General features: G+C 38.0%; 2 protein-coding genes across 3 annotated transcripts in view; both read right to left on the bottom strand.

The window, feature by feature from the left end:
• The window catches only part of ugp2b (UDP-glucose pyrophosphorylase 2b), a 34,794-nt gene extending 17,569 nt beyond the window's left edge, over window positions 1–17,225 (bottom strand). Inside the window, exons 1-3 of one of the 2 annotated variants that reach the window (XM_026191018.2) lie at window positions 16,930–17,225; window positions 12,812–12,939; window positions 10,813–10,920 (exon numbers count right to left, since the gene is read on the bottom strand). In XM_026191018.2, coding sequence (XP_026046803.2) covers window positions 10,813–10,920; window positions 12,812–12,910 — 207 coding nt within the window. In that variant the 5' untranslated portion in view covers window positions 12,911–12,939; window positions 16,930–17,225. Of the gene's footprint in view, window positions 1–10,812; window positions 10,921–12,811; window positions 12,940–16,023; window positions 16,430–16,929 lie in introns of those variants that run through there. The other variant, XM_026191017.2, reaches the window with a different exon arrangement.
• A 1,616-nt stretch (window positions 17,226–18,841) lies between these two features.
• Window positions 18,842–25,891, bottom strand: mdh1ab (malate dehydrogenase 1Ab, NAD (soluble)). Its single transcript, XM_026189714.2, has 9 exons — window positions 25,724–25,891; window positions 25,146–25,244; window positions 24,671–24,767; window positions 23,238–23,413; window positions 22,840–22,962; window positions 22,555–22,731; window positions 21,270–21,383; window positions 19,654–19,743; window positions 18,842–19,403 (listed from the first exon to the last, which is right to left on the bottom strand). Exons 1-9 carry the CDS (start codon window positions 25,874–25,876, stop codon window positions 19,281–19,283), a joined length of 1,152 nt encoding a protein of 383 aa, XP_026045499.1. The 5' UTR covers window positions 25,877–25,891; the 3' UTR covers window positions 18,842–19,280.
• Window positions 25,892–26,012: the final 121 nt, after the last annotated feature.

The following is a 26,012-nucleotide window of genomic DNA, read 5'->3' on the forward strand; positions in this document are numbered from 1 at the left end:
TGGGGGTTACTTTTACTTTTGACTCCTGCGTGTGTGTTGATCCCAGCTACAGGCAGTCAAGTTAAAACCCCATTTGTTGACCAGGGAACATCTCACTGACCACCGACTGAGAAATGTGCTGAATTTGCTCTTCACCATTTCCTCTAACTGAAAAGCTGCTGTCAGAGGCAGCGGTGAACACCTAAAGGAAATCTGCAGAGTATTATATCGACCGCAACGAGCCCACTGTTCGATTACAACTATGAGGGTGTCAGCAGGATTTGTCATGTTACACAGTTAAATTATGGTTTTCACGACATGTTAGCACGATTCGAAGGAGAAAGACATTTTCTCACTAAACTGAGATTACTAAGCACAGTGGAAGCGCAACTCTACTGTCACTAGGAGACAATATTAGGAGACAACAACTGGAAATATTTGTGGGGACAATCACTCGTCTTCCTTTTAGAAAAGGTTCAAAGAAAACAATACAAACATCCCCGGACATGAAATTACTTTCAGCTGTTACTGAGTCAGAGTTGTGCATTTTTCCCATCAAGTAGTTTAAACATTTGTATTTTTCCATTCGCCCATCATTCAAAGTTTCTCTTTTTTTATACAAATTAAAACTCACCACTGCCATTTATGCATAAAGATATTCAAGATGTTCCAAGCCACAAACATCTTCTACAGAAAACAAACCTCAGGATCACAACAATGCACGAAATAATCCGCAACCTCATCTCATCTTTTACAAACCGCACGCACACAAAACAATATGACCTTTTACAACTCCAGTGCTGTGTGCCATCAAATCTCCCCACAGCACTGAGTCTGGCTTTTTTATCCAGCATTTTTATTACCGTCAGCAAATAATCTTGAAGATGAGATTTAAACGCTCAGCCCAAGGGGGGTACGCGGTGCAAAGTTCTCTAGTTTGTCCTTGTAGAAATGCTGAAAATGTTTCATACATGTGAATGTCCATGCTGGGAAGAGACTCAAGGGGTAACAATTAAGGTGACAACCAGTCTATTTAGTTTATTCTTGAAAAAAAAGAAAAAAAAGAAAAGAAAAGAGAAAAGAGAAAAAAGAAAAGAGAAAAGAAAAGAGAAGAAAAGAGAAAAAAGAAAAGAAAAGAAAAGAGAAGAAAAGAGAAAAAAGAAAAGAAAAGAAAAGAAAAGAAACTTCCACAATTGCGTTGTTTTGTTTTTGGATGGCTTGTCTCTCTGTCATGTTTTTGCAAGTCCAGCATGTCTGAAGCGCTAATAATCACACCTCCAGGTTGGAGTGAACAGAAGTTTGCTAACCAGCACTGAAGAAGAAGATTTAATTCACTAAACTGCCACATTAATAAAGCTGAATAATAATGATATACACTTAGATACATTTATGTGTAATAGATGTAATAGATGTTCTTGCAATATATTGAGTATTGCAGTCAAGTGCTTCCTTTCGCTGTAGTTTTTAATAAACGTTAGCTAACTATGTGCCCTCTTATTTCAGTTTCTCTCTGTCTCGTATGCATATATCATCTCCACAGTCTCATTACAGTCTGTCACTGTCACGACTTTGATTTCATTTTATGTTCTCCGTTTCCAATTCTTGCCTCATCACTTTTCTCTCCCAAACCCTATCATCTCTCTGTCTCCGTCTTTCTTTATGGAATCCTTATCTTTCTGTGAAGCCACATCCTTTTGCTCCTTATTCCTATTTTCCTGCCCTACTCTCCATCTTTAATCTTCTCTCTCTGTGTCTGCAGCTTCTGAGATCGTTAAGGACAAAAAAAAAAAAAAAAAAAAAAAAAAAAAGGAAAAAGCAGCTAAGAACTAAAGTAACATCATCATTTACTTATCATGTATAAAAACATATCACACAGAGACAAACCAAACTGGCTTATCCTGAGCTACTTCTATAGGGGAAAAAAGTATTTCTTAAGAAGTAGCCAAACTTGCAGAGTGGCGTAACTGCTGACAGTGAGAAACAGAGTTTGTAGTAAGAAAGATCAGGTTGTGTTCTTTGAGCTACTGTACCGAAAAACACTTTCCAGAGTTCTGTTTATTCCATTTATTTTGTGACACCTGATGAACATGAAAGCACGGATGAAACTACTGGAATTTTAAAAATGTTATAGAAAAATCACAGTTTAAACAGAGCTGAGTAGTAACCAATGTTTTAATAAATCCTTTGCAAGGTTTTGTTAATCCATTTATATATGGTTCATAAGCTAATAATAAATGGATAATAAAATTCCTGCACAAGATAAGTGCTCCAACTGTCCAACCAGTCAAAGATACTTTTAATTTTTTGGCTACCAAAAAGTGGTGATAATCAGAGTGATCTGCAATAGTTTGCATTAAAAATGCCACGCCTCCACACATCTTCTCCTACTTATCCAATTCAGGGACATATTGGAGGCTGGAGCATAGGGCAAGCTGCTGCTCTGATGCTGAGCTAACACAAAGAGACAGACAGCCATTCAGGCACAGCTTTACATCTACAGCCAATTCATCAGACATCTTTGTCTTTGGACTGCAGAAGCAAGCTGGAGAGAACGTGCAAACTCCACAAATAGTTTCATACTCAAGAAATCAGCATCAACACGGCACTAATCACTGCACCACCACGCTGCCCACCCATTAAAAATACAATAAAATAATATCAGATTCAAATGTGACTGAATCTGTTTGACTATACTTTTACTTTGGCGTGCAACAGTTGTTCACACAGGAAGTGAGCAACTTCTGAGATGCAGTTTGGGTAAATTATTTCATAACTTATGGCACAGATATGTGTGGGTGTACAACTATGCACTCTTTAAAATGAGTGCAGTGCTCCGTAACCTCAAAATGAGAGGAAACAACAGGAAGAGATTACTGTGGGTCGTTAATCCAACTATAAAGACAAAAAACAATATACCAATAATCCAATAATAACCAATAATACTAATCCTCTAAAACCCACCCTCAAATTAACAGAGGAATGATAGGACGGTTGACTTTTGAGAAGATTTCCTAACCTTCCTTCCTAGTTTAATAACAGTTTATGACTGATCTGTAAAACAGCAGTTAATGATTCACAAAACACTAATAAAAATAAAAAAAAATTAAAAAAAATCATAAGTTACTACTTACAGCGCACTCAAAAAGAGTGGTACAGAAAGTAGAAGGAAGCTATAAATACTAAGTTTTCCAGGGTTTTTTTGTCAAACGCTAATTCGTTTTATTCACACTGAAAATGTCTCATTATTTAAAATGATCATAGTTTGTGTCCACAAGTACAGATTTCAAAGAAATTACAAGGAGAAAGCAGGTGACAGGTGTGAACCTATGACGCACAAGAAAGTCTATAAAGGAAACACTTGGGAAGCTTCAGTAACTAATTCCTTTGTTATACCTGAGTGACTCGCTCTGAAATTCATCAAACTAATTTGGTGGAACAGGACAAGTGACTTTGCACGATTATGTGTGTCAGTCACACACAAGAAATGAGAAATAACTGTAGAAATGAACAGCAACACATTGACAAACTTTACCACAAACTTCACAAACAAAGCCCTATGAGAAACTGACACATGGCTTTCATAGCTGTGACGGACTGCAATGTTAGGAATGCACACATGTACGCTTCATGAGTCTCTTTAGGTATTTAAGCTGTGAGGCAGCTAATTTAAGCAAGCTGGTGTCGATGTGGTATAAATGAAAACAATCTGCACAAAATATTTTAGCTGTCCAAATCTGGCGAGTACGAGGAGTACAAAGATGTGGTAGGAGAGCAGGGTGTGACGCAGAGTGCGGATGTTGTGGTTTTCTGGTAAAGGGTGTAATCATTAGCTATGGTTACGTTCAAGACATATGGCTCTCCATTTTTACAGTTTAAACTAGACCTTCAATTTCTATACAAACTAGTGTTTATTATTAGTTTTGTAAATGGCTTAAGGTAAAAAAAGAAATAAAACAAGTCAAGACACATAATAGGACAAGCACATACTTACATGCAATTCTTCAGATGCTCATTGCTGCATCATAACCACTATTACTGAGAATATTTATTGCTCTTTGCACCCTTGCCTGCACACAACTATGTTTTTATGCCTTAGTGACATTTTAACAGCTAAAGGTACTTTTCACTGTTCCCTTTATTTCCCCAAGGGATTGTCACAGTGGATCTGCATATTTGAGTTGGGAAATTTCATACCGGATGCCCTTCCCGCCTATATATCCTGGCTTGGTGACAGTGTTATCCCAAAAAGTGATGCCCAATGTTTGCATTTACTGTTAACTTCCAGTATCCTTGTTTAATTTGGTAAATACACAGTAGACGACAGGACTTACAAAAAGGTTATAGAATAAAGAAACGAGCAGTTGTGCAAATACGCTTATGGCTAAATTATAAAGCAATCGAACTTTTTTTGCCTAAACACATTTATAGAGCTGCTATGCTATGTTTTGCAATTTTTCCTGCCCTCTTGGCCAGAACCTGGAAATGACCTATAATCTTTTCTGACAGATTATAGGTCAACAAGTCATTTACCAAAGTTCAAATACCAGTAATCCTTTTTTGGCACAACACCCTGCTAGGCCAAATGTGTCGAATTGAGGTGAACACGTTGCTGCTGACATTGATGCTTTTGTAAATGTGCATCTAATCCAATTAATCAATCATTTAAATTTTCTTTTTTCTTCCCGTGTGTTTCACAAGGTCTGCTGTGTTGCCTTAACATGTTTGTGCAATCTCATCTTACAGCTCAACAATTCATTACTGCAGTGTTTTCATTTCTGAGAGAGAGAGAGAGAGAGAGAGAGAGAGAGAGAGAGAGAGAGAGAGAGAGAGAGAGAGAGAGAGAGAGAGAGAGAGAGAGAGAGAGAGAGAGAGAGAGAGAGCGAGCGAGAGAGATTAACTTCCACAGAGTTTCAAAGAGAACGCAGACTCACTGGCTGCACTCAGGTGCTGCTCCTAACTGCTCAACAACAGCTCAACGAAAATGGAGTGTTTAAATTTCAAAGATCCCCCTTTTGAGATTAAACTGAACTTCAATCTTGCACTATTAAGTTAACGCAAAAACATGCAGCACTGGGGAAACTGGAGGGGAGCACTGAAGGCATCCATTGAAGGTCTACAAAGTGGGCTTTTTTTTCGGCGAAAGAGAAACAAACTCTAGACACCCTGACAGTTTCACACTTTGACTATGTAAAGTGACTGATGCACACTAGCGCCATGATGACGTCCTCTGGCTGGTGTGGTTGGTTGGTTTGTTTGGTTTCCTGCTAAGACGACAGTGTAGAGTTAGAGGTGTAAATGTTAACAAAAATGAACAGGTATTTTAAAGTCCCCTGTTAAAACCGTATGTGCTCAATAAAGGGCACTAGGTATAGTTAGATAGAAATTACCCATGTCATTGATCACAGAGTGGTAGAAAAGAGAAGCTGGCCAACTTCATTCATTCATTCATTTATTTGTTCATTTTCAGGCACAACAAATACCTATATTGAACATAAAATGCACAAAACAAAAAACAAAAATTGCCTGAAAAAGGAGTGGGACGAAGAAAACTTATTAAATCCCACCCCTATACTCACTCATCAACAAAAAAAACAAACTTCCCGCAGCTACGCCCATCATTGCATACAGACCCATCAACAGCCCCGGGCACATACAAGCATCTAAACGGCAGCTCGCAAACAACAATTAGAGCCTTCATAACTGAATACAGAATATATAAATTATAAATTGCATTACCACAGGTAACAGGCAGTAATAACTACAAGTAACAAACACACATACATATACATACATATATATCTACACACACATGTACATATATGTACATACATACGCACACTTTATTTATTTTTTTTTTATTTTGGAATCCATACCAGCAATGGTAAGAGGACAGACATTACAGAGCACACTAAAACCCATCATTGAGTATACTGTGACCAGACCAACTGTTTGTAGAGAAATTTAAATCTATGAATATTTTTGCATTGTTTCAATTGTAAACTCAGACTGTTCCAGATTTTCACACCACATACAGACACACAAAAGCCTTTACTGGTTGTTCGAGTTCTGGGTAATTTGAATTCTCCAAAGCCTCTCACATTATAAACCTTTTCTCGAATTTCAAATCTAGTTTGTAAATTTGCCGGTAAAAGTTTAGTAAAAGCTTTATACAAAATTATGGATGTATTGTAATTAACCAGATCCTGGAATTTAAGTAACTTTGCCTGAAGAAAGAATTTGTGAGTATGATCTAGATAACCAGCCTTGTGAATAATACGCAGTGCTCGTTTCTGTACTGTGACTAATGGATTAGTTGTATTTTTATATGTGTTTCCCCACACTTCCACACAATATGTAAGATATGGAAGAACCAGAGTACAGTACAGAGTACGAAGTGCATCTTTATCAAGGTATGGTTTCACTTTGTTCAAAACTGCGAGGCTTCTGGAAATTTTGGTTTTTATGTGTCTGACGTGGGGTTTCCATGAAATTTTGTTATCAATTACGACTCCCAAAAATTTGTTTTCACTCACATTATCAATTGGTACACCTTCAATGATAATTGGTAATTCTACATTATATTTTAAATTACCAAAAAACATTGCTTTAGTTTTATTTATATTTAATGATAATTTATTTATGTCCATCCATTTTTTTATTAATTTTAGCTCCCTGTTTACGGTCATTACAAGATCAGTATAATCATCGCTACTGAAAAATATGTTGGTGTCATCTGCGAACAGTATGAGTTTAAGTACTTGAGAAACATCAAAAATATCATTTATGTATACATTGAAAAGTTTTGGTCCCAACACTGACCCTTGGGGAACACCACATGTAATACCAAGTTTCTCTGAATGGTAATGCCCTATGCTAACATATTGTTCCCGACCCGTTAGGTAACTTTTTAACCAGTTACCAGCTTTCCCTCGAATACCATATCTTTCCAATTTATCCAATAATATTGAGTGATTGATTGTGTCAAAGGCCTTTTTGAGATCAACAAAAATACCAACTGCATATTTATTTTTATCCAGTGTATCAGTAATTTCTTCTACTGCCTCAATTATCGCCATTGAAGTGGTTCTTTGCATTCTGAAACCATACTGACCAACATTTATTATTTGATGTTTTTCAAGGAATTTTTCTAATCTTGAATTAAAAAGTTTTTCTAGAATTTTTGAGAATTGAGGCAGTAGAGAAATAGGCCTATAATTGGTAAAACTGTGTTTGTCATTACTTTTATATAGTGGTATTACTTTCGCAATTTTCATTTTTTTTGGAAAACAACCGGACTGAAATGATAAATTACAGATATATGTTAAGGGACTAGCAATATTCAGAATAACCTGTTTAACTACAGACATATTTATGTCATGATAATCCATTGAAGACTTACTTTTACATTTTAATGTGATATTTATTACTTCTTGCTCATTTGTAGCTGAGAGGAACAGTGAAAAGGGATTTGATTTTATATTACTGATATTTTCATTTTTATGACATGGGATGTCTGCTGCTAGTTCAGGGCCAACATTTATGAAGAATTTATTGAACCCATCGACAATATTACTCATGTTGTGATTTTCACCATTTGCATCAGTAAAATATTCAGGATATGATGTTCCAGAAGATCCTTGTTTAATTAAGTTGTTTAACACATCCCAAGTTCCTTTTATATTGTTTTTATTTTCATATAATCTTCTTCTATAATAAAGTTGTTTGCTCGTTCTTATAATATCAGTCAATTTATTTCTATATGCTTTATATCTTTGTTCCACTTCTTTTGTTTTTACTTTGATGAACTGTTTATACAGATTGTTTTTCTTTTTGCAAGCATTAAGAATTCCTTTTGTGAGCCAAGGACTTTTTATCTTTTTTTTCTTTGTCATGTGTTCGTTTACAGGACAATGTTTATTGTACCACATAGTAAAAATATCTAGGAAATTATCATAAGCCTTGTCCACATCTGACTCTTCATACACCGAACTCCAATCTTGTTGTGCTAAATCGAAATTGAAGGCATGAATTGCTTCTTCATTTATTGTTCGCTTTGCTATCATGATCTTGGTATCTATTTTTTTTAAATCACAGTCACACAAAGTAAAAACTGGTAAGTGGTCAGTTATATCACAGACAAGCAGGCCACTATTAATTTGTAGTTTTATCCACAGTTGCTTAAGAAGACAGTACAAAGAGGCTGACTACTGCAATCCACGAGGGGGCCTTCAGGATACAAACAGCTCAGAAATGTGGGTGTTATCCCTGTAAAGTCTACAATGGTCCATTACCATTTCTTTAGAATCATTCTAATAAGATAACCCTGTGTCTAAAAATGTTAACAGTCACCAAGATTACATTATAATGGATCTTACTGTAATGGGTTTACTGTAATGGAATAAAGTAAAGCCAGGAGTACTGCACTGGTGTTCGTTTGCAGAAAGAAGGATTACAAACAGACAAGCAAACTATGGAGGTGCACTTATAGATTGTATAAAACATGGACGTAGACACCACACTGGCACACACTGGGATGCTATAGCTCTGCTTTCTCACAACCACTACAATCAAGCAGATGCAGGATTAGATCATGATGCTAAAAAACACCCGATCACAAGTAGGCCCCAACATCCTATATGATGGACAATAAGAAAATCACAAGAATCAATGTAACCAGTGCCGAGTCAGTCATACTTGGACCTGGAATAGTGAAGTCATCTTGGAAGTATCATTACCAAGCACAGTGGTCCAGATTTAGATGTCAAAGCATGGAATCAAGAGAAGAACAGTCTTTCTACAGCTCATGAACTGCTGGAGGTCCCGAGTGCCGTTACAAAGAAGAAAAATCTGACTTTTCAGTTTCAACAGTAAGGCTTTGCCTTCATTTGCGGATGACACATAGAAGAGAACAAAGACTGTCCTTAAAGTGTAGAAAGACGAGACCCCACTAAGAAAATGTGTGGTACTTGGAGCTAGCTAGAGATAAAGGCCCATTAAGGGTTAGTGAAAGGAAAAATGATTCAGGTTTCCACCATGTTAGTTTTTTGAACACAAAGTCACTACGCTTCTTAAGACAAGAGGGGGAACAACAAATCTGGAACAACAAACCAACCAACCAACCACACACACACACACACACACACACACACACACACACACACACACACACACACACACACACACACACACACACACACACACACACACACACAAAAAAAAAAAACAAAAAAAAACAAAAAACCAACATTACTGGTTGATCCATGTATTTCACAGTGTTCCCCGGTGCTAGCTGACAACACCTAAGCACTTTCTATGCAGCAGCCTGCAAGCGTACAGAGTTTAGCAAGAAAAGGAAACCTATTCTGTGTAATCGTGTAATCTGAAACCACCCACTTTGAATTTTGGTCACTCAATCATCCAAAAAAAATGCACTCTGTTTACAGACTTGGATTATTCTATACATTAATTTTGTGTTTTGTTTGTGGTGTTCATTTCATTGTTGAGTAAATATGTTTGTAAAATGATGTGATATTCCATAAATCATTCCTTATACTTCTATATGTTGTCAGTTTAAACAATGGCAGTAAGAAACAGTTTTAAATAGCTCTGAATAACATTATTATCATTTTGACCTTGAGTCCAATCTATCTGACCTTGAATGTGTGCGTGTGGTCAAATGTGACATGACATTTCCAATCCTTATATAGAACTTTCTATATGTTGACGATACACGCCGCATCTGTAAGGATCACAGGTTTTAAGTCACAAGGTTTACTGTCAACTTTATGCAAATTAATCATTATGTGGACCTTGAACACATTAGTGGATGCAAGTCAAATTTGAATGGATTGTTAAGATGCTTCCACTCTACGCCCCTACAAGGTTCTATCAAAATTCACTCAAAACCTTTCGAGCCATCCTGTTTAAAGACAGAGTGACACACATGCAAAAGTTACCAAAAACATGACCTCCTTGGTGGAGGTGAAAATAATAGCTGATGACAACCACACATCTTTTTTCTCTCTCTTTGTTGACTCTAACAAAGGTTTTCATTGGTGCAGGAACTCCTTAGGTCATTGTAAATCCTGAGGCAAGCTGAATTTATAGTTTGTCCAGAGTGTAAAAGTAATTTTCTAAGCGGAGCATTTTTAGGCAAACAAACTAATACAATCGTCTATTCTTGCCATTGTTATAAAGAGCTCCAAAGCAAGCTCATCCAACAGCTCTGAAGCTGCTGAGTAATGTTAGTCACACATCAGACTTGCACAGTGCAGACAGATTCTTGAAGCACTAAAACTAACTTTATTACCGACTGCGTTAGGCGTTGTTAGGAAAACGCCGCTGTGCAGAAATATAAATGCAGGTTCCTCGCTAGGTTTAACGACACCAACGCGCTGGTATTAAAACTTGCAAAACACCAACTGTCTAACTGTTTTTTTCCCCACAATCACAGTGAATGACGAATATCTGGGATTGAAATGAGTGATGCTTTCACAAGTTGAAAAGAAGAACTTATCACTGCAATCTTTTGGTATCACTTAATCTCACAACTGGTGAATGCATCACCAAAATCATATTTCATCATTTCACTTGTACTTTCAGTGGTAAGGGTAAAATCAAATCGAATCCGACAACCCACCGATTAGAAGTTATTTTATTCTGTATTCAATATCAGCTACTTTTTAAATATATGACATATCTACCATTGCTATGGGGTCGAATGCCCCCTTCTGCAAGGAAAATAGATGCTTTAATATTTTAAACAAAGACAAATCCAGAGTCAACACAGACAAACATACAATTAACCGCTAAAAACAAAAAAAGAAGGCTTACAGAGTCTTCTGGAGGTCGCTGTATCTTGATCCACTCCACTGATGGTCCCTTCACCTGCAGAAATCTATGGAAGAGATTCTTGAAGCCCTCAAAGTCTTTCTTGGATACCTGAAAAACAAAGATGTTATCTTAAACTAAGGCTGAGGTTTGCAAAGTCAATATGAAGTGGTCTCTAGAAAGACATGAAAATGTTGAAAATCACTTCTGAAATGGCCTCAGTTATTTCAGAGTATTATCGCCTTGAGGGCAGAAGAGAAGCTGCACGCCTTGGAAAAATGGTTTGACTAAAACCACTATACTTAATTTTACAGGCATTTTACGGTTTATTTAAGTGGGGCTGGTGTCTTGAATTTAAAAACTTCCATTCATCAAATTCATACTGGAAAGCTTTAAATTTAAAAGATGAGTTTGAGGATTCGCGATACAATATTGTAGACATCTGTATTGCAATTTCAGTCTCAGTTTCATGGATTGTTACACACATTGAGCAGTGTGCTTCAAAGGCCCCATACCTCTCATATAAAAAGGATCATTATTGTTCTATGCAAATTTATGGGTGTGAACTTCATTTAAAAACTGTTTATTTCTTTCCTGTGGGTGATTTAGCATATTCTTTAAGTTCAACAGTATAGTGCAAAACTGCAGCAAAGGACCTTTTTATATTTCCACATTTGAAGCCTTAATCTGTATTTGTTTTAAACATATAGTTATTATATTTTTAACACAGACAAACAAAATAGCCAAGGTCCCGAAAAATATTTAAACACCCTTTTTTGTCCCGAATACACATTAATTGTTTTACTTGAAGGTTTGATACAATTTGTCTGGTCCACTGTGACTATATGAAATTTGTTTTGAACTTCTCTTCAGAAACCATTTTATACACGACTTTAACAGATGTGCACACAAACAGATGAAACAGCATCTGGACATCAAATACAAGAATGATGTATTCATACATTCTAAACTTCACCAGCCAGTGGGAATAATAATAAAGTATATCTTATTTTAAAAAGTGAAATCTACAGTATAATTACTTCATGTCAGCCACACATAGCTGGTTGGATTTATTGAAATTAAATTGAAATTTTCGTTTGCTTTTACACAAAATATTTGGATTTGTACAGTCCAGACTTTGTCACATGCCATGTAGCTTTGTGCTTTTTCATCTTTTAATTTAAAAAAAAAAAAAGAAAAAGAAAAGGAAAAGTCCCATTTATGGGTGATGAAAAAAAGTCAAACACCCAATGTGGAGCAAATAACAGTTTAGGTGGCTGTCACTGTCTCGACTTTCACACTGGTATCCAATTACACTGGAGACCTTCAAAGTTCAATGAGTAACCCATTGTGTGTATGCGTGCACATGGCGTTTTACACGTATAAGTTACAGCAAGTACAAAAGCGATTCCTGTTACTATATTTGAAAGTGTGTGGGAATTACTGCTCACACCTGCATGTGACAGACTTCTCACCTCTTTACTCTGAGTGTTTTATTCCCTGATTGCTTGCAGTTAAACAAGGTTTGGTTAATGCCTGAAAGAGTTTACTGCTAAACACTGCACTATTTATTTCCAGTTTTGTCCCAAGCTTTATGCTAGTTTAAAGCCAAAGAAATCTCACAGAGGAAAGACGAGTCTGTAGAGTGTTAATGTTGCCATTTTAATTTGGATTTTAGTCTTACGTTGGTGCTGTGGGCTGAAAAGAGCTCACTCAGGTTCATTTAGGGCTAATGAGAAAATCTGCCTAGTCTCTTAGGGCCTGCACCCCTCTGCTGACGTATCATGTCTGAATAAAACCAGACAAAAATGGGCGAATGTTGCTTAAGAAGTTTGGCAGCTAAAATGTTATGAGATATGTAGGTGGAACCCTTTTTGGCAGTGTGCTCCAGTATGTGTCACTTTTTGTGTTTTCCCAGCATTGTGACCCCACCACCCTCTGAATCACAACCAGATGGTCAGAGAGGGAGGGAGAAAGACAGCAAAGCAGACAGTTTGTGTACCTCTCGCTCAGCCCCTGTGGTGGTGTCCAGCAGCTTCTCCAGCTCATCGTGCATGGAGCTCTCCAGTTGCAGCCGCATCGTTTCCTGGAACTGAGCCATCCCTCCGTTAGCCACACCTTTACTCAGACCTAAACACGAAAGACGGTGAGATACGGAGTGAGACGGGAGACAGTTTTAACGTGTTTGATTCGTATCATATGCTCAATCCTCAGAGTGAAACATTTCTCGATTTTTTGCTGATTTTATTCATTGTTTATTTTTGTGTGTGATAAAATTATGTCTGATTACGCAACATAGAAACATAAATTCCTGTAAGGTTTTTCCTGGCTCAAAAACTTTAACCCACTTTAAAAAAAAAAAAAAAAAAAAAAAAAAGGCTGAATATATTATTTCAGTTCTTACCTCTTTTGTAGCCAATTAAAAACCCCACCTTAATGTGCAGAAAAGATAAGTCCATCTAAAGCGTAACTGGCCAATCAAATCAAGAGGTTGAATGCCCTTCGCCCCTGATTCTGTTTATAGTGTTTAATGGACAGAATTTCTACATGTAGCCAGACGGCTTCCTTTTTGGTAGTAGCTACAGTATGAAGATGTAAGCATGCAAGCACTGCATAGCACCCACAGACCACCAATGGGTGCTTGAGAAGCCCATATTAAGGATATCGCCTCTCTCTGACATCATACAGATCCAACAGTAAAAGAAAAAAATAGTCTGAAGCGTTAAAGCACTTTTAACTTTTAGCTTTTAACATACTTGCACATAAACTCAGGTTTGTAAAGTTACATCTGAACAAATCACAAGACTTCTGGAATGATGTCCTTTCAGAGGATGATGCCAAAGTGGAAACGTCTGGACATAATGCGCAGCCCCACTTTTGCTAAAATGCTCAACTTGCCTCCATATAAACACCTCATACCAACTGCGAAGCACAGGGGGTGATGAATTGGGCTTGTTTCGCACCAAGAACCTCTATAGCACATGGACACCTTGTGTTCCTTGAATCGTCAATGAATACAACCAGACTGAAATGCTGTTTTTTTTTTTTGCTTTGTTTTTTACTTGCAGTCATTTTAGACCAAACGATTTTATCCTCAGTTTAATCAACAGCAGCCCTGATCTCAATGGAAACACCTGAGTGACTGATGTACAAAGAAGTAAACACAGGCTCTTGTACCATTATTGTAGCATGGGCACAGTCTTTGAGTCAACAGCCATCTGCGCCGTATGATAAAAGCAATGACATTTAAGAGGAGGGCTGTCATGCTTCTAGTTAGACTTGACGTAAAAGGGTTGAGGTATACTTAAAGAGTCACTGTAGCACCCGTTATTCCAAGCAGCGACACCCTCGTGATTATGTTAGCTTGTGTCTAGCAATCTGTTCCATAGATAAGTAAACAATACTAAAAAACTAAACCTTGGACTGTGAGAGGTATTTGAGAGTCTCAAGCAGAGTTTTAATGTAACTTCCTTGCATCACAGGAAAAAAAAATGACAGCTAGGTAATTACATCTAAAGTTACAGCAGATCACTGTAATTCAGAAAAGGAAAATATAGCTTTAAGATAGTTATGAAAACAGTTTTTTTAACAGTAACATGCCCAACACAGGTTCTATGCTGTTGGTATTTTAAATCAACTTAATCTATGGCTAATTTATCTCTAAAATGGCAGTTTATGTTGTTTTTGTTAAGAAATGATTATCAAATATCAGTCCATCTGTTAACATCGAGCACAAGGTAAACAATAGCTCTGCATGTGCCAATAAAACCAAACACTGACCAGTTAAAAAGCTTTGATTAAATACAAAGAGACAAGGCAATTATACCTGCTAGCACAGCAATTTTCACCCTAATTGTTGTTATGGTCCATTAGTAAAAGCAGTTAAACATGTTCACTGCTTGTTAAGCAAAATGTGACACACATTGTCAAAAAAGGTAAATATGACAATAGAAACTCACTTTTCCACAAACCAAAAGCAAGAATAAAGATCTGAAGTTATTAAAAAAACCTACATGAACTGTAGCTGAAATATAATGAATGGCAATGACAAAAATAATAATATTCACCGAGAACGCCTTGATAGTACCATTTATTGTTATTACTTAAAAAATGAAAAGCATATGAGTATATAAAGACGTTAGAAATCATTAACCTGCTGTGAGATATAGCTTATTAATTCCTGATATCCTGCCTTTCAGACTTTTTATTGCCAATTTCCCAAGTAGCGCTGCAACTAACCTTAAGTGACCTTACAACACAACAATCAACTGCTCCTGGCACAGAGACAACAGGAAACTGAACTTTGAAGCCAAATGGCAAATACCACGACATACTGTAATAGCAGACAGTAGCAAAGGGAAACAGTTTAACACCATTTAAAGATTTACGAAATCAGGTGTCAGTGTTACTGTGGACAAAATTACTCTCACTTTTCATGGGAAGTATTGCAGCATTAACCAACCAGTTAATTATAGCATTTTAGAAGCAGAAACTTGTGTAAACTATCACAATGAGGTGTTTGAGTCACCACATGTCAGCAGAACAATGATACCAATGATGAAAAAAAAAATCCCAACTGTGTTTATAACTGCTATAAAGCAGTTCAAGGTTGTGTGTTCATGTTAAGGAGGAATTGAATGAAACCAGTGAGTAAACTAGAAAACCGTGAGCAGACTGTCTCCCAAGAAGACCTTGCTTACAGACAGATTACTGGTAATCTACTAAAGATTATGTAAAGAAGACTCGTAAGGCCTCATTTTTCACATGAAGGCATCAGTTAACAATTACTCAGTTATTAATGCATTCGTTTATTGACTTAAACATACATTTATCACACTATTGCTTATTTTATCACAGTGGGGCTACTCTACTATAGTAGTGAAGATTATTTAATATGATTACTAAAAGGTTTAGGAATAATAGTAGATTTATGAAATTTAAAAAAAAAAACTTTTCTTATTGGTCAAATGAATGATGGTAAACTCAACTAAACCTGTAACAGTCTGGCAAAGAGTGGATTTTTATTTATTTTTTTAATAATCAGTGATTAAAATTAAAATGTGATAAATCACACTTTCTCATATGTTAAAGTTGATGTAAATAATGTTCTGAAATGAACAGGAAAAAACACATAGATCGTTAAAAAAAATAAACATAATCCTTTAAGCCTCCCTCTCCTAGAGTCACAATTTTAGTAAAATAGAGATCACTTACCTTCGACATAAAGTGCCATGGTTAAGCTGCCAAGTAGTGTTTAAAATAATAGTGGACACGCTTTAAGTTTTGTATCCCAGAAAAAACAAGATGTCATTGAGCAAACATCCGATGAATGGATTTAAAAATATATATAATAATAATATTAAAAGTTTCCTTGAGGTATCCTTAAATCATCCGACTGGTCATTCTTTCATTGGTGCCCAAGCCTTTTAAATCGATCCAGCGTTGAAGCTTTAAAGGATAAGACGCTGTGCCTGCGAGTAAAACAAGGACACATTCATCCGACCACACTTATCTCTCTGGACACCAGCCAAGTGGTCCTCCCTTCAACGTGAAGTTGGATCCGATGTACCCAGCTCTTTTACTGCTCGTACCGCCCGTATTTCTCCCCCTGCCCCAACCCTGCAACCACGTCACAAATCCTTACTGTGTCTCACAACCTCTGGACACTTCTTTCCCCCAGCGCCTCACCCCCTCCCCCTCGAGTGCTTTCATTTTTATCACCTTATGGCTGCCACAGGGATTTTTAAAGTCAACTAACACACACGCCGTCAATAATTAACCGGCGAGATGTGCAAAGACACACCCGGGCACACAGGTACAGTCACGCTGTCTGTATGACCTGCTGCCTGCGGAAATGAATTAGTGACTGAGTGATGTACAGACAGAGATGAACGCTATGCCCTCCACAAACAAGCCACACGCAAGGAGACAACTATAATCAACAACGGTGCCGTGAACGTAACACTGGAGGAGGAAGAGGAACGACCTTTCTCAGCTGAAAAATGTCAAAAAGAAAACCCGGACATAGCGCCTCAACACCAGCCGCGTGTGGAGTCCTACCGATGGCTAATGTAGAGAGGGAAACACGTCATACACACACATTTGAAGCCATTTTCTTACTGTAGAATACTGGCGGAAGAAAAGTCGATGGGGTCGGCCTGGTCCTGCAGGTCTGGAGGACCACAGAGATCCAGCAGAGGAGACAGCGGGGTACACAAAAATATGTATGTGTTTTATTTACACCTTAATTCAAGCCGCTTCTGCTGCCCTTCGACATCGCTGAATGGGTGTTAAAAAAAAGCACAGGACGTACAAAAAAGGTGCAGAAGTTAAAAAGGTGATCGGATAGTTTTTGAAGATATTTTACACTCCAGTGCCATTCTAGGCAACGACGAATCGGAACGCCGAGGGAGGATGGGAGCCAATGACAAATGCTGTTTTTGTGTGCGTGGTTTTAACAGCCAATAGGATTCTGCTACGTGCGATGTTGGTTTCTGGCAATGTCTGATTGAAGATAGCTCAAAATTAGGGCTGTTCGATATAACGATATAAAAACGTCTATCGTTTAATTTTGCGCTATCGTTTATTTCGTGGTGTCGCAAAATAAACTGTTTACGGCAATATTTTTTCATCGTTTTGATGGTCACTGTAGTGGCTATATTAATTTATTAAAGTTCTCTCTTTCTCTTATATTTAATATAACCACAGTACGGACGGACAAGCGCCTGTATTTATGTGTTGACGTTAGCAACAACGACGGTAAAACCATCGCGTCACGTAAACCTTTCACAATAAAGCTCAATATCCCGTTGAGACTTTTCAAAATAAACTAAATCACGTGAAAGAGTATGCAGAGTATTTTCGGATGAGAAGCAAAAAAAAGAGCCGCCAGGTGCTAAAAAGTAAACCTTAGACTCAAACGTTAGAACAGGCTTTTCCTCGCAGCACGCTGTGTAATAAATACAAAATATTGAAATAAGTGATATCAAGAAAAAGAAGTAACGTGTTCACATTGACATGTGTGACATCTATGAAACACCTGCGAATGATTTTTTTTTCATGTAAATTTAATGTAAAGATTAAAACGAGTACTTTAACTGGGATTTCCAAAATGAAACTGTTGATATGGGAGTGGTGACTGTTTTGGTAGATTTGCCCCATTTAACGCTTATCCTCAGTGAACCAGCTGTGAATTTATTAATTGCAGATGTTACATAACTCTTCATACTGTAACTGAGTAAAAAATAAAACAGGAAATGCTGCCCCTGCCTGGTGAAACTGTGTCATTTCACTGCAAGTGAATCACTACTTTACTTACTGTCCCCCCAAGTACCTGCTTTACCTGGGCTGCACACTGCAAGCAACAAGGTATAATCTCTGTAATAGAATAATGGTTGCATAAAGTCTTAATAAGTTAACTTTATATTTTATCAGGACCCCATCTGTCCTGACTCCATCACAATCAGGTTGTGCCTATAGGAAATCAGAAAACTACTGAAGTCCAAACAGAGCTTTCAAAAACACCTCAAATTACTCACTATGCAAAATAGCACATAATAAAAATATGCATGCATAACTAATGTTAGTACACCATTTAAATGTTGCAATAGGACCCAATTTTAGTTACTTTATATACATACATAATATGTTAAATATACTACACAACTACAGATCACAAACTAATCGAGCATTTGCATCAAATTATCCTTAAACAGAATTGACTCATTGAGGCCCATCTGGTAACCTAGGGGATTCAAACAGCCTATTGTGAGTGCTTTAAAAGGCTGTGACACACACACACACACACACACACACACACACACACACACACACACACACACACACACACACACACACACACACACACACACACACACACACACACACACACACACACACACACACACACACACACACACACACACACACACACAGAGTAGCTGAGGTTTACCAACTCAAGGCTTGTATTGCCAAAACCTGGAAAAAAATGACAGCATCCATGTATGGAAATCAATAATCAGACAACTTATTGTTTTTTCTATTAATTAATTTATTTTTAATTGTCTCAGCGTTAATATTCCAGTGTTTTAGGACTTCACTAGCTGTAAAAAGGATCCATGTAATAATCAATAAAGGGAAAAAAAACAATGGAGAGAGCTTTAACTAGTAGTGGAGTTTCAGTGTACTGTATACTTATAGTGAGTGATACTTGTGCATCATGACGTACAACAACTGCTTTTGACTTAAACTTACCCAGTCATATGTAGTCAAAAGTATGACACATTTTTGTGATCTTGAATAACAATAACAATCAGATTCACATCGTTTGACATACAAATGCAACTTTACACCCATAAGCACCAACTCGCTCACACACAAGCACACAGTAATGGAGGGGCTGGTGGAGTGCTTCATCACAGGCGTGCATCTGGAGTTTTGAGGCTGTCTAAGTGCTGCTGTGCAGGCTCTAGTCATACTCCAAGGAAAGTCACAGCTGTGTCCCTCTCCTCCACCAGTTCAGCTGCAGTGGCATCCATCTTTGATTTGGAAAAATCATTGATTGCCAGACTGTCCACGATTTTCCAGGTCTTGTTCTGAAAAAAAGAAGTACCTTCAGTTTTGTTCTTTGATCTATAATGTTTCTAGAAATCCCCAAAATTTTATTTAATGCAAACTTTAATTTAAAAAGAAACAAACAAAACAAAATCAAAACAACAAAAACCCTATTCAATATAAAATCCACATCCAAAAAAAGACAATGGAGGGTAATGCTAGTCTTAAGTTGCACTGAAAAGATGATGCTAGCTGCTAGAAGAATGGAGACAAAGTGAGATCGAGGCTTACCTGGATCTGGACAGGGAATGAGTAGATTAGGTCTTCAGGGACTCCATAGGAGTTGCCAGTTGAGTAAACACCCATAGAGGTAAACTCACCCTTAAAAAGGAAAAAACCTCATTAAAAGTGAATTTAAAATAAAATGCAGCCTTTCCAAATACTTTGCATCACTGACAATAGAACCATATGTAACCTGTCAGAAATCTGAAGCCGTTTTCACACCCGCAGCATTTAGTCCATTTAAATCAAACTCTGGTTTGTTTTACCCCTCTGGTGAGGTTCATGTGTGTTGGTTAAAACACAGTAATGGCACTCAGGTGTGGACCAAAACAACCGCACCACAACCTTTTGGAGGAAGTGGTCTTGATACGGTTCCAAGTGAACTCCAGAGCAGTTCGTTTATGGTGTGAACCTGAGCTGACCACGACAAAAAACAAACAACGACTACTTGTTTGTCCAAGTTTGAGCTTTTTTAAAAACAACCCCACACACACACACACACACACACACACACACACACACACACACACACACACACACACACACACACACACACACACACACACACACACACACACACACACACACACACACACACACCTACCTTAGTGAGGACCCTCATTGACATAATGCTTTCCCTAGCCCCTTACCCTAACCATCAAAAATGAATGCCTAATCCTAACCCTTATCCTAAACCTAACCATAACCTAATTGTTACCCTGACACTAAAACCACATTTTGAGCCTCAAACATGCCTTTAAATATGTGAGGACCGGGTTGTGTGTCCTCACAAGTGACTGCTGGTTCTCACAAGTATAGTAGAATGCAGATTTCGGTCGAACGAACGACAGACAGGTACTACAGATGTGCAAAGGTCTGTGCAGACTAGTAACCATCTGTGAAATGAATGCAAAGTGTGTCCAGAACACAGGACATTCTTTCTGCATTTACTTGCCGCAGACACATCTGGCCAGTGACCAGACTGAATACTCAGTGGTTTGTAGTGATGCATTTTGGTGTCCTTGGAGTTCTCTTGTATCTTTTTCTAGTGTTTTGATTTGTTTTCACACAGGAAAAAAATCCAAGTTTATAAACTCAATCGTTCTGCTACGATGAAGGAAGTATAAATAAATGAAAAATAATCTAATTTGCTACAGTGCATCTTGAGTATAGGATCTTGTTAGATTTAGGAACCTACAGTTTGTCAAAATAGTTGCAAATTAATATCAATGGTGCAAAGGGGGCATCATCCTAACATGTCAAAAATAATGGTGGTCACCAGTGCTACCCCTCAGTGTTCTAGCAGATGCACCTATGGTGTAAACTTGAAAATCTTCGGTGAGGACCTTTGACCTTGAGTTTTAAACTCATCTGAGATTTTTAGTAGATGCACCTATGGTATCAATATGAAAAGCCTACATCACCCCATTCCAGTTATTGCATTCACAAACTTGAATGTCCATGCCACTGTCTGCCCAATGACAATACCCCAGCAGGCTTTTACAGCTGAGGGGTAAAAAGTGCAAAATGGATCTTTAAACGTCAGAATAATTACTTCTTATCAGAACAGTGCAACATGCAAAAATTCCCAAATGACCGATATAACAAACAGATGTAGGATTTACCTCATGGGTGCCTGACCAGATGTCTCTCATGTGGTCACAGATGGCCTTGGCTGCAGACATGGCACTAGAAAGTTTCCTGGCCTTGATGACTGCAGCACCTCTCTGTTGCACAGTCTGCAGAGTAAGAACATGGGCCATTAAATGAAAATGCAGGAGTGTTATTGAGCTCTGTGACTAGGTTTGATTTTGAGAATCAGTTCTCTTTATCAACTGGACTCATGTAAATGCTGCCCCTGCCTACTACTACTATACTTACTGTCCCCCAAATATCTGCTTTACATGTGCTGCACACTGCAAGCAACAAGGTATAATCGTGTTCTCCCTTTGTTCATAAGTGGCAGATTGACACAAGGACCGGTACACTGTTTGTAGCGATGCAGAGATTGTTGTAATGAAGAGAGCTGATCATGACAGTGAAGCTGTCAGGTAAGGACAGGAACATAGGGTATTGCTACAAAATGTGTGAAGAATAAGATTAGAGACAAGCACCTTCTAGGTAAGGGTTGTTTCAGGCATACCTACCTGAAAGAACCCAGGATAGACCCAACAAATATGACTTGGAGGTTTTGGAAACACACCCTGAGGATTTTTGACCATTCTGCAAATCTTTGAGGTTTTTGGTTCCCAAAAAAAAAAAAAAAAAAAAAAAAAAAAAAAAAAAAAAAAACAAAAAAAACACATGTTTTTGAATGTCTTCCAGAAAATATTTTGCTTGAAGGAAAATTACATGTTTGCTAGCAGAAAAGGGGCCTCATACAAGTGCTTATAGTTTGTCTTTAGAGCAAGCTCAAGGCTGACTTCTCTGTAGCCATTATCACTTAAATTTAGTCAGTGGTGCTCAAGGCTCCAAAATAAATGTGGCATTTGAAAAACTGAACTCCAAACCTATAACCACATAAAATTAGACTGTTTGCCTATACAGATGAATAATTTTGCAGTTCAAATAGACTTGGAAAACAGGTGAGTATATCAGCTCAGCCTAAAAAAGGGACTTCATGTCTTACTGACATCTGCCCGCATGAACAGTGACCGGAAAACTGACTATTGTGCAAATTTTAAAAAAAAGAAAAAAGAAAAAAGAGCATTGTTAAACCACAAATGTAACCACTAATGTTCAGAACCATTAATCTTATTAGGAGTGTCAGGATGAAGAAAAGATAGAACAATGAAGTAAAATATGAGGATTATATTATAGGCCTTTTCTCAAGCACAGCCAAAAGCATCCGAGTGCGAGTACACTCCAGCTATAAAATATCATGCTTTCATCTAGAAATCAATAACTCACAGTAATGAAATCGCCTTTAAGCCAATCATCATCCTTGATTGCATCAAAGCAGGTCAGCTCACTGCCGGACATGTTGACCTTGCAGTGGTGAACATCTGGGTATTGTGTGGAGGAGTGGTTCCCCCAGATGATCACATTCTTCACCTGAGTGGCTGGAATACCACAGCGCATTGCCACCTACAGGATACGAAGAAAAGCCAGGTTTGCAGTCAGCCAAGATTAACAATGTGGCTGCCAAACGTCTGAGACCACCATCAGAAAGTGAAAGAAGTGAGAGGACTGTACCTGAGAGCGAGCCCGGTTGTGGTCCAGACGGGTGAGGCAGGAAAAGTTCTCTTTGGGGATAGAGGGAGCAGACTTTGCTGCAACCAGACAGTTGGTGTTGGCAGGGTTTCCCACAACCAGCACCTGAACACACATAAACCAATTTAAAAACATATGCCATGCAGATTTTATGTCTTATTACTATCATGAGTAAATCGAGCAAACTTGTATTATGCAACACCGAGAAGGGAAAAATGTTTTGGCATCAGGAAATACTTCATTAGGATTTTGCCATTTTTCCCAGAAGCACAAAATGTTTAGGAAACATTTCTATTTGGCAGAGGCTGAGAAGTTTCTTTCAAATTTGCTCACTTGACAGGAAGGGAGTGTTTTACATCAGAAAATATGCTTCTAATTACCTTCACAGTCTTCTTGGCATACTTATCCAGGGCAGCTCCCTGGCTCTTAAAGATGGCCACATTCGCTTTAAGGAGGTCCTTCCTCTCCATACCCTCCTTTCTGGGCATTGAGCCCACCAAGATGGCTGCATCCAGGTCCTTGAAGGCTACCTCCTCTTTGTCAGTGGGTATGATCTCTGTAGAAGGAGAAAATTAATTGACAATAGGTTTTTAGTACTTTACTCTTTGGCAATTTGTCAACTTTGAACCTTGAGAGGGATTATTAAGTTCATAGTGGAATTTGTTCCTGAAGGGAAGCAGTCAAATCAAATGTGACAATTGGAAAAAAATGAATTCCTTTTAAATTAATGGCACACCAGATCTTTACTGCAATATGGGAACATGGTGTCAGCTCCTGATAAAAGTTGCATGAGTAAAAGTTGCTCACACACACACTCCCTAAAACTGTTATAACAAAAGAACATGAGGTCCACAGGAAGTCCTTCCTGTTTGTGTTGTGCATCTGACATTTACCGTGTTGACTCTTTAATTGTTTGAGACAAAGCATCACTCTAAAGTGCAGTCATAAGATTTAGAAAAATGGTGACCAGTTTGATGAGAACTGCATTTATCTTTGTCTTGATGTGCATGAGGTGTTGTCTTTGCATCGTGGCTGGCTAATACAGGGGCCTCTTTCAGCCCCCGTGCAAACAAAAGCAAAGGACAGCACCATTGCAAAGTAAAAATTCCAGGTCACAATGGAGATGGCACATAGTGGCGCCTCATGACTGAGTCCATGACAGCAGGAACGAAACACACAAACAAACAAAAAACTGGGTCCATACAAGAAAACGAGCCCATTTGTGCAAACCAAATCTTTAAAGCATTCAAGAAAAACCACCACCTCCAACAAAAATGGTGTAGGTTCCTCTTATTAGCTAACATCTGCTCATGGATCATATTTTGGGATATGTAGGTATAGAAGGAAAGGTGGATTAAAACATTTACAAGGTGATCCCTCTGCCAAAAAAAAAAAAAAAAATCCACACACATGAAGAAATGGTATCTGTATAAATGGAAATAAAAACAAAAAAATAAAAACACCATTGTTTGCCTCCAGCAAGGCATTCTTTTTCATGAACGATGGGAAGATTGAGCGTGAGTTGGAACAGCAGATCTCATTTGTCATATGGTCGTTTAAGAATTTATTTAAGTGTATTGAAGTATCACAGGCAGTTCTATTATTAACAATAGAAAAGGCTGAAAGCAAAGAAAAGAAAAAACAAAAAAGATAATTTAGCTACTTCTGCTCTCAAATATCCCACTTGTCAAAAAAAGAAAAAATGCCTATACAAAAAAAACTAAACAAAAGAACACCCAAAAACAACACCACAAAAAAAAAAAACAAAAAAAAAAACCCACACACTGGCATTGCTCAATTATTAAAGGACTACCTTTCAGAAGTGGAAGGGCACAGTCCTGCAGCTCCATGACTACACCTTCCAGGACCGGCAGCATGGGGGTGATGTCCAACAGGAGCAAAATGATTGGCTGCCAGAAGAAAAAGGAAATAACTGAATTTAAATGCAATTGCATAATAACCCCTGTATACAATTACATGTCAGCGGGAGACTTAGTTCTCTGCGACAGCATGGGAAGGCCTAAGCCATGTACCAATTGGATCAAGTGCTCTTGGCACAAGATCCGCTTCATTGACTTCAAGGACAGTCCAGGTTGATCTGGGCGGTCATAAATAAGCTAGTGTAACCTGATCAATTTCCAAAGGAACAACATGCAGTATGTGCAATGTCATCCCAGATATGACCTGGAAAATTTGTGACAGTCCCAGCTGTCAGTTTTATGGGTGCGCCTGGTGACAGGCAGAAGGAACTGAGTGTTTAACAAGCGCAGGGCAAAACCCTTCTTTACCTGGTCTTGGCCAAACACATCTCCTTTGGCAATGCTGAACAACAGGGAATAGGCAATCTGCCCAGCAGCACCGGTCACCAGAACTCTAATAGGCTCAGCCTGCAAGACACAAGGTGAAGAAATCTGCTGTTAACAATCACAGTATTGAATTCTCTCATAAGACAAGCATGAAAGTTTAACTGGAGCTGCACGTGGGCTGGGTGTCCATTCTTGTCAAAAAGATTTTGTAAAGCAGGGGGTGAGTTCAAAAATAGCCCTGTGCCTGCAGACACGATTTAGGGTTGCATAACAAATGAGTATATACTTGGGGGATCAGGTTCATCGCCATCTTTGACACTTATTCGATAGCATCAATTTAAAATAACCAAAATAAGAAAAGTGTCACGTGACTTTGACACGAAAGGAGACTTTTTAAATAAAGTCAACTTTTGAGTCCTCTGGTTGGCTGCGTCATGCCGTGAGCTAGAAACAACGCATACCCTACTTTGTGAATTTCCTGCATTAGCAGGGTGAATATCAGTTTAATCTCCAGTGCAGAAAAAAATAAGTTAACCAACATATTTACTGTATCTACTCACCATACTGCCAAGACAAGCAAGACGTCCCTCACGTTTCTCTGTTTCTCCCACTTGTCGCTCAAGCCAGAGGTCACTCGTATTTAAGCTCTTTTGATTACGACACTTACAATCGCCAAACGGCAGCTTGAGGATCCATGTAGTTGTAGTTTTCATCGTTTGTGTAGTCTTTTAGGTATTTTTCAAATGCTACATAAATAAGCCAGCTTCAACAAGAAAGGTATTAGCAAGCAAATAAACAATCCTACAGACTGCAGTACCGTTACCAATGCTATAAAAAAGGCTCCTCCAT

This window comes from Astatotilapia calliptera, chromosome 13 (assembly GCF_964374335.1).
Source record: "Astatotilapia calliptera chromosome 13, fAstCal68.1, whole genome shotgun sequence".
Taxonomy (NCBI): domain Eukaryota; kingdom Metazoa; phylum Chordata; class Actinopteri; order Cichliformes; family Cichlidae; genus Astatotilapia; species Astatotilapia calliptera.

Coding starts and splice junctions, on each gene's coding strand:
- mdh1ab (XM_026189714.2), bottom strand. CDS start 25,876: ATGAAAACTACAACTACATGGATCCTCAAGCTGCCGTTTGGCGATTGT. Junction 25,245..25,723: donor TTGCTTGTCTTGGCAGTATG/GTGAGTAGATAC, acceptor TGTGTCTTGCAG/GCTGAGCCTATTAGAGTTCT. Junction 19,744..21,269: donor TCTGGTCAGGCACCCATGAG/GTAAATCCTACA, acceptor TTCCTTTTTAAG/GGTGAGTTTACCTCTATGGG.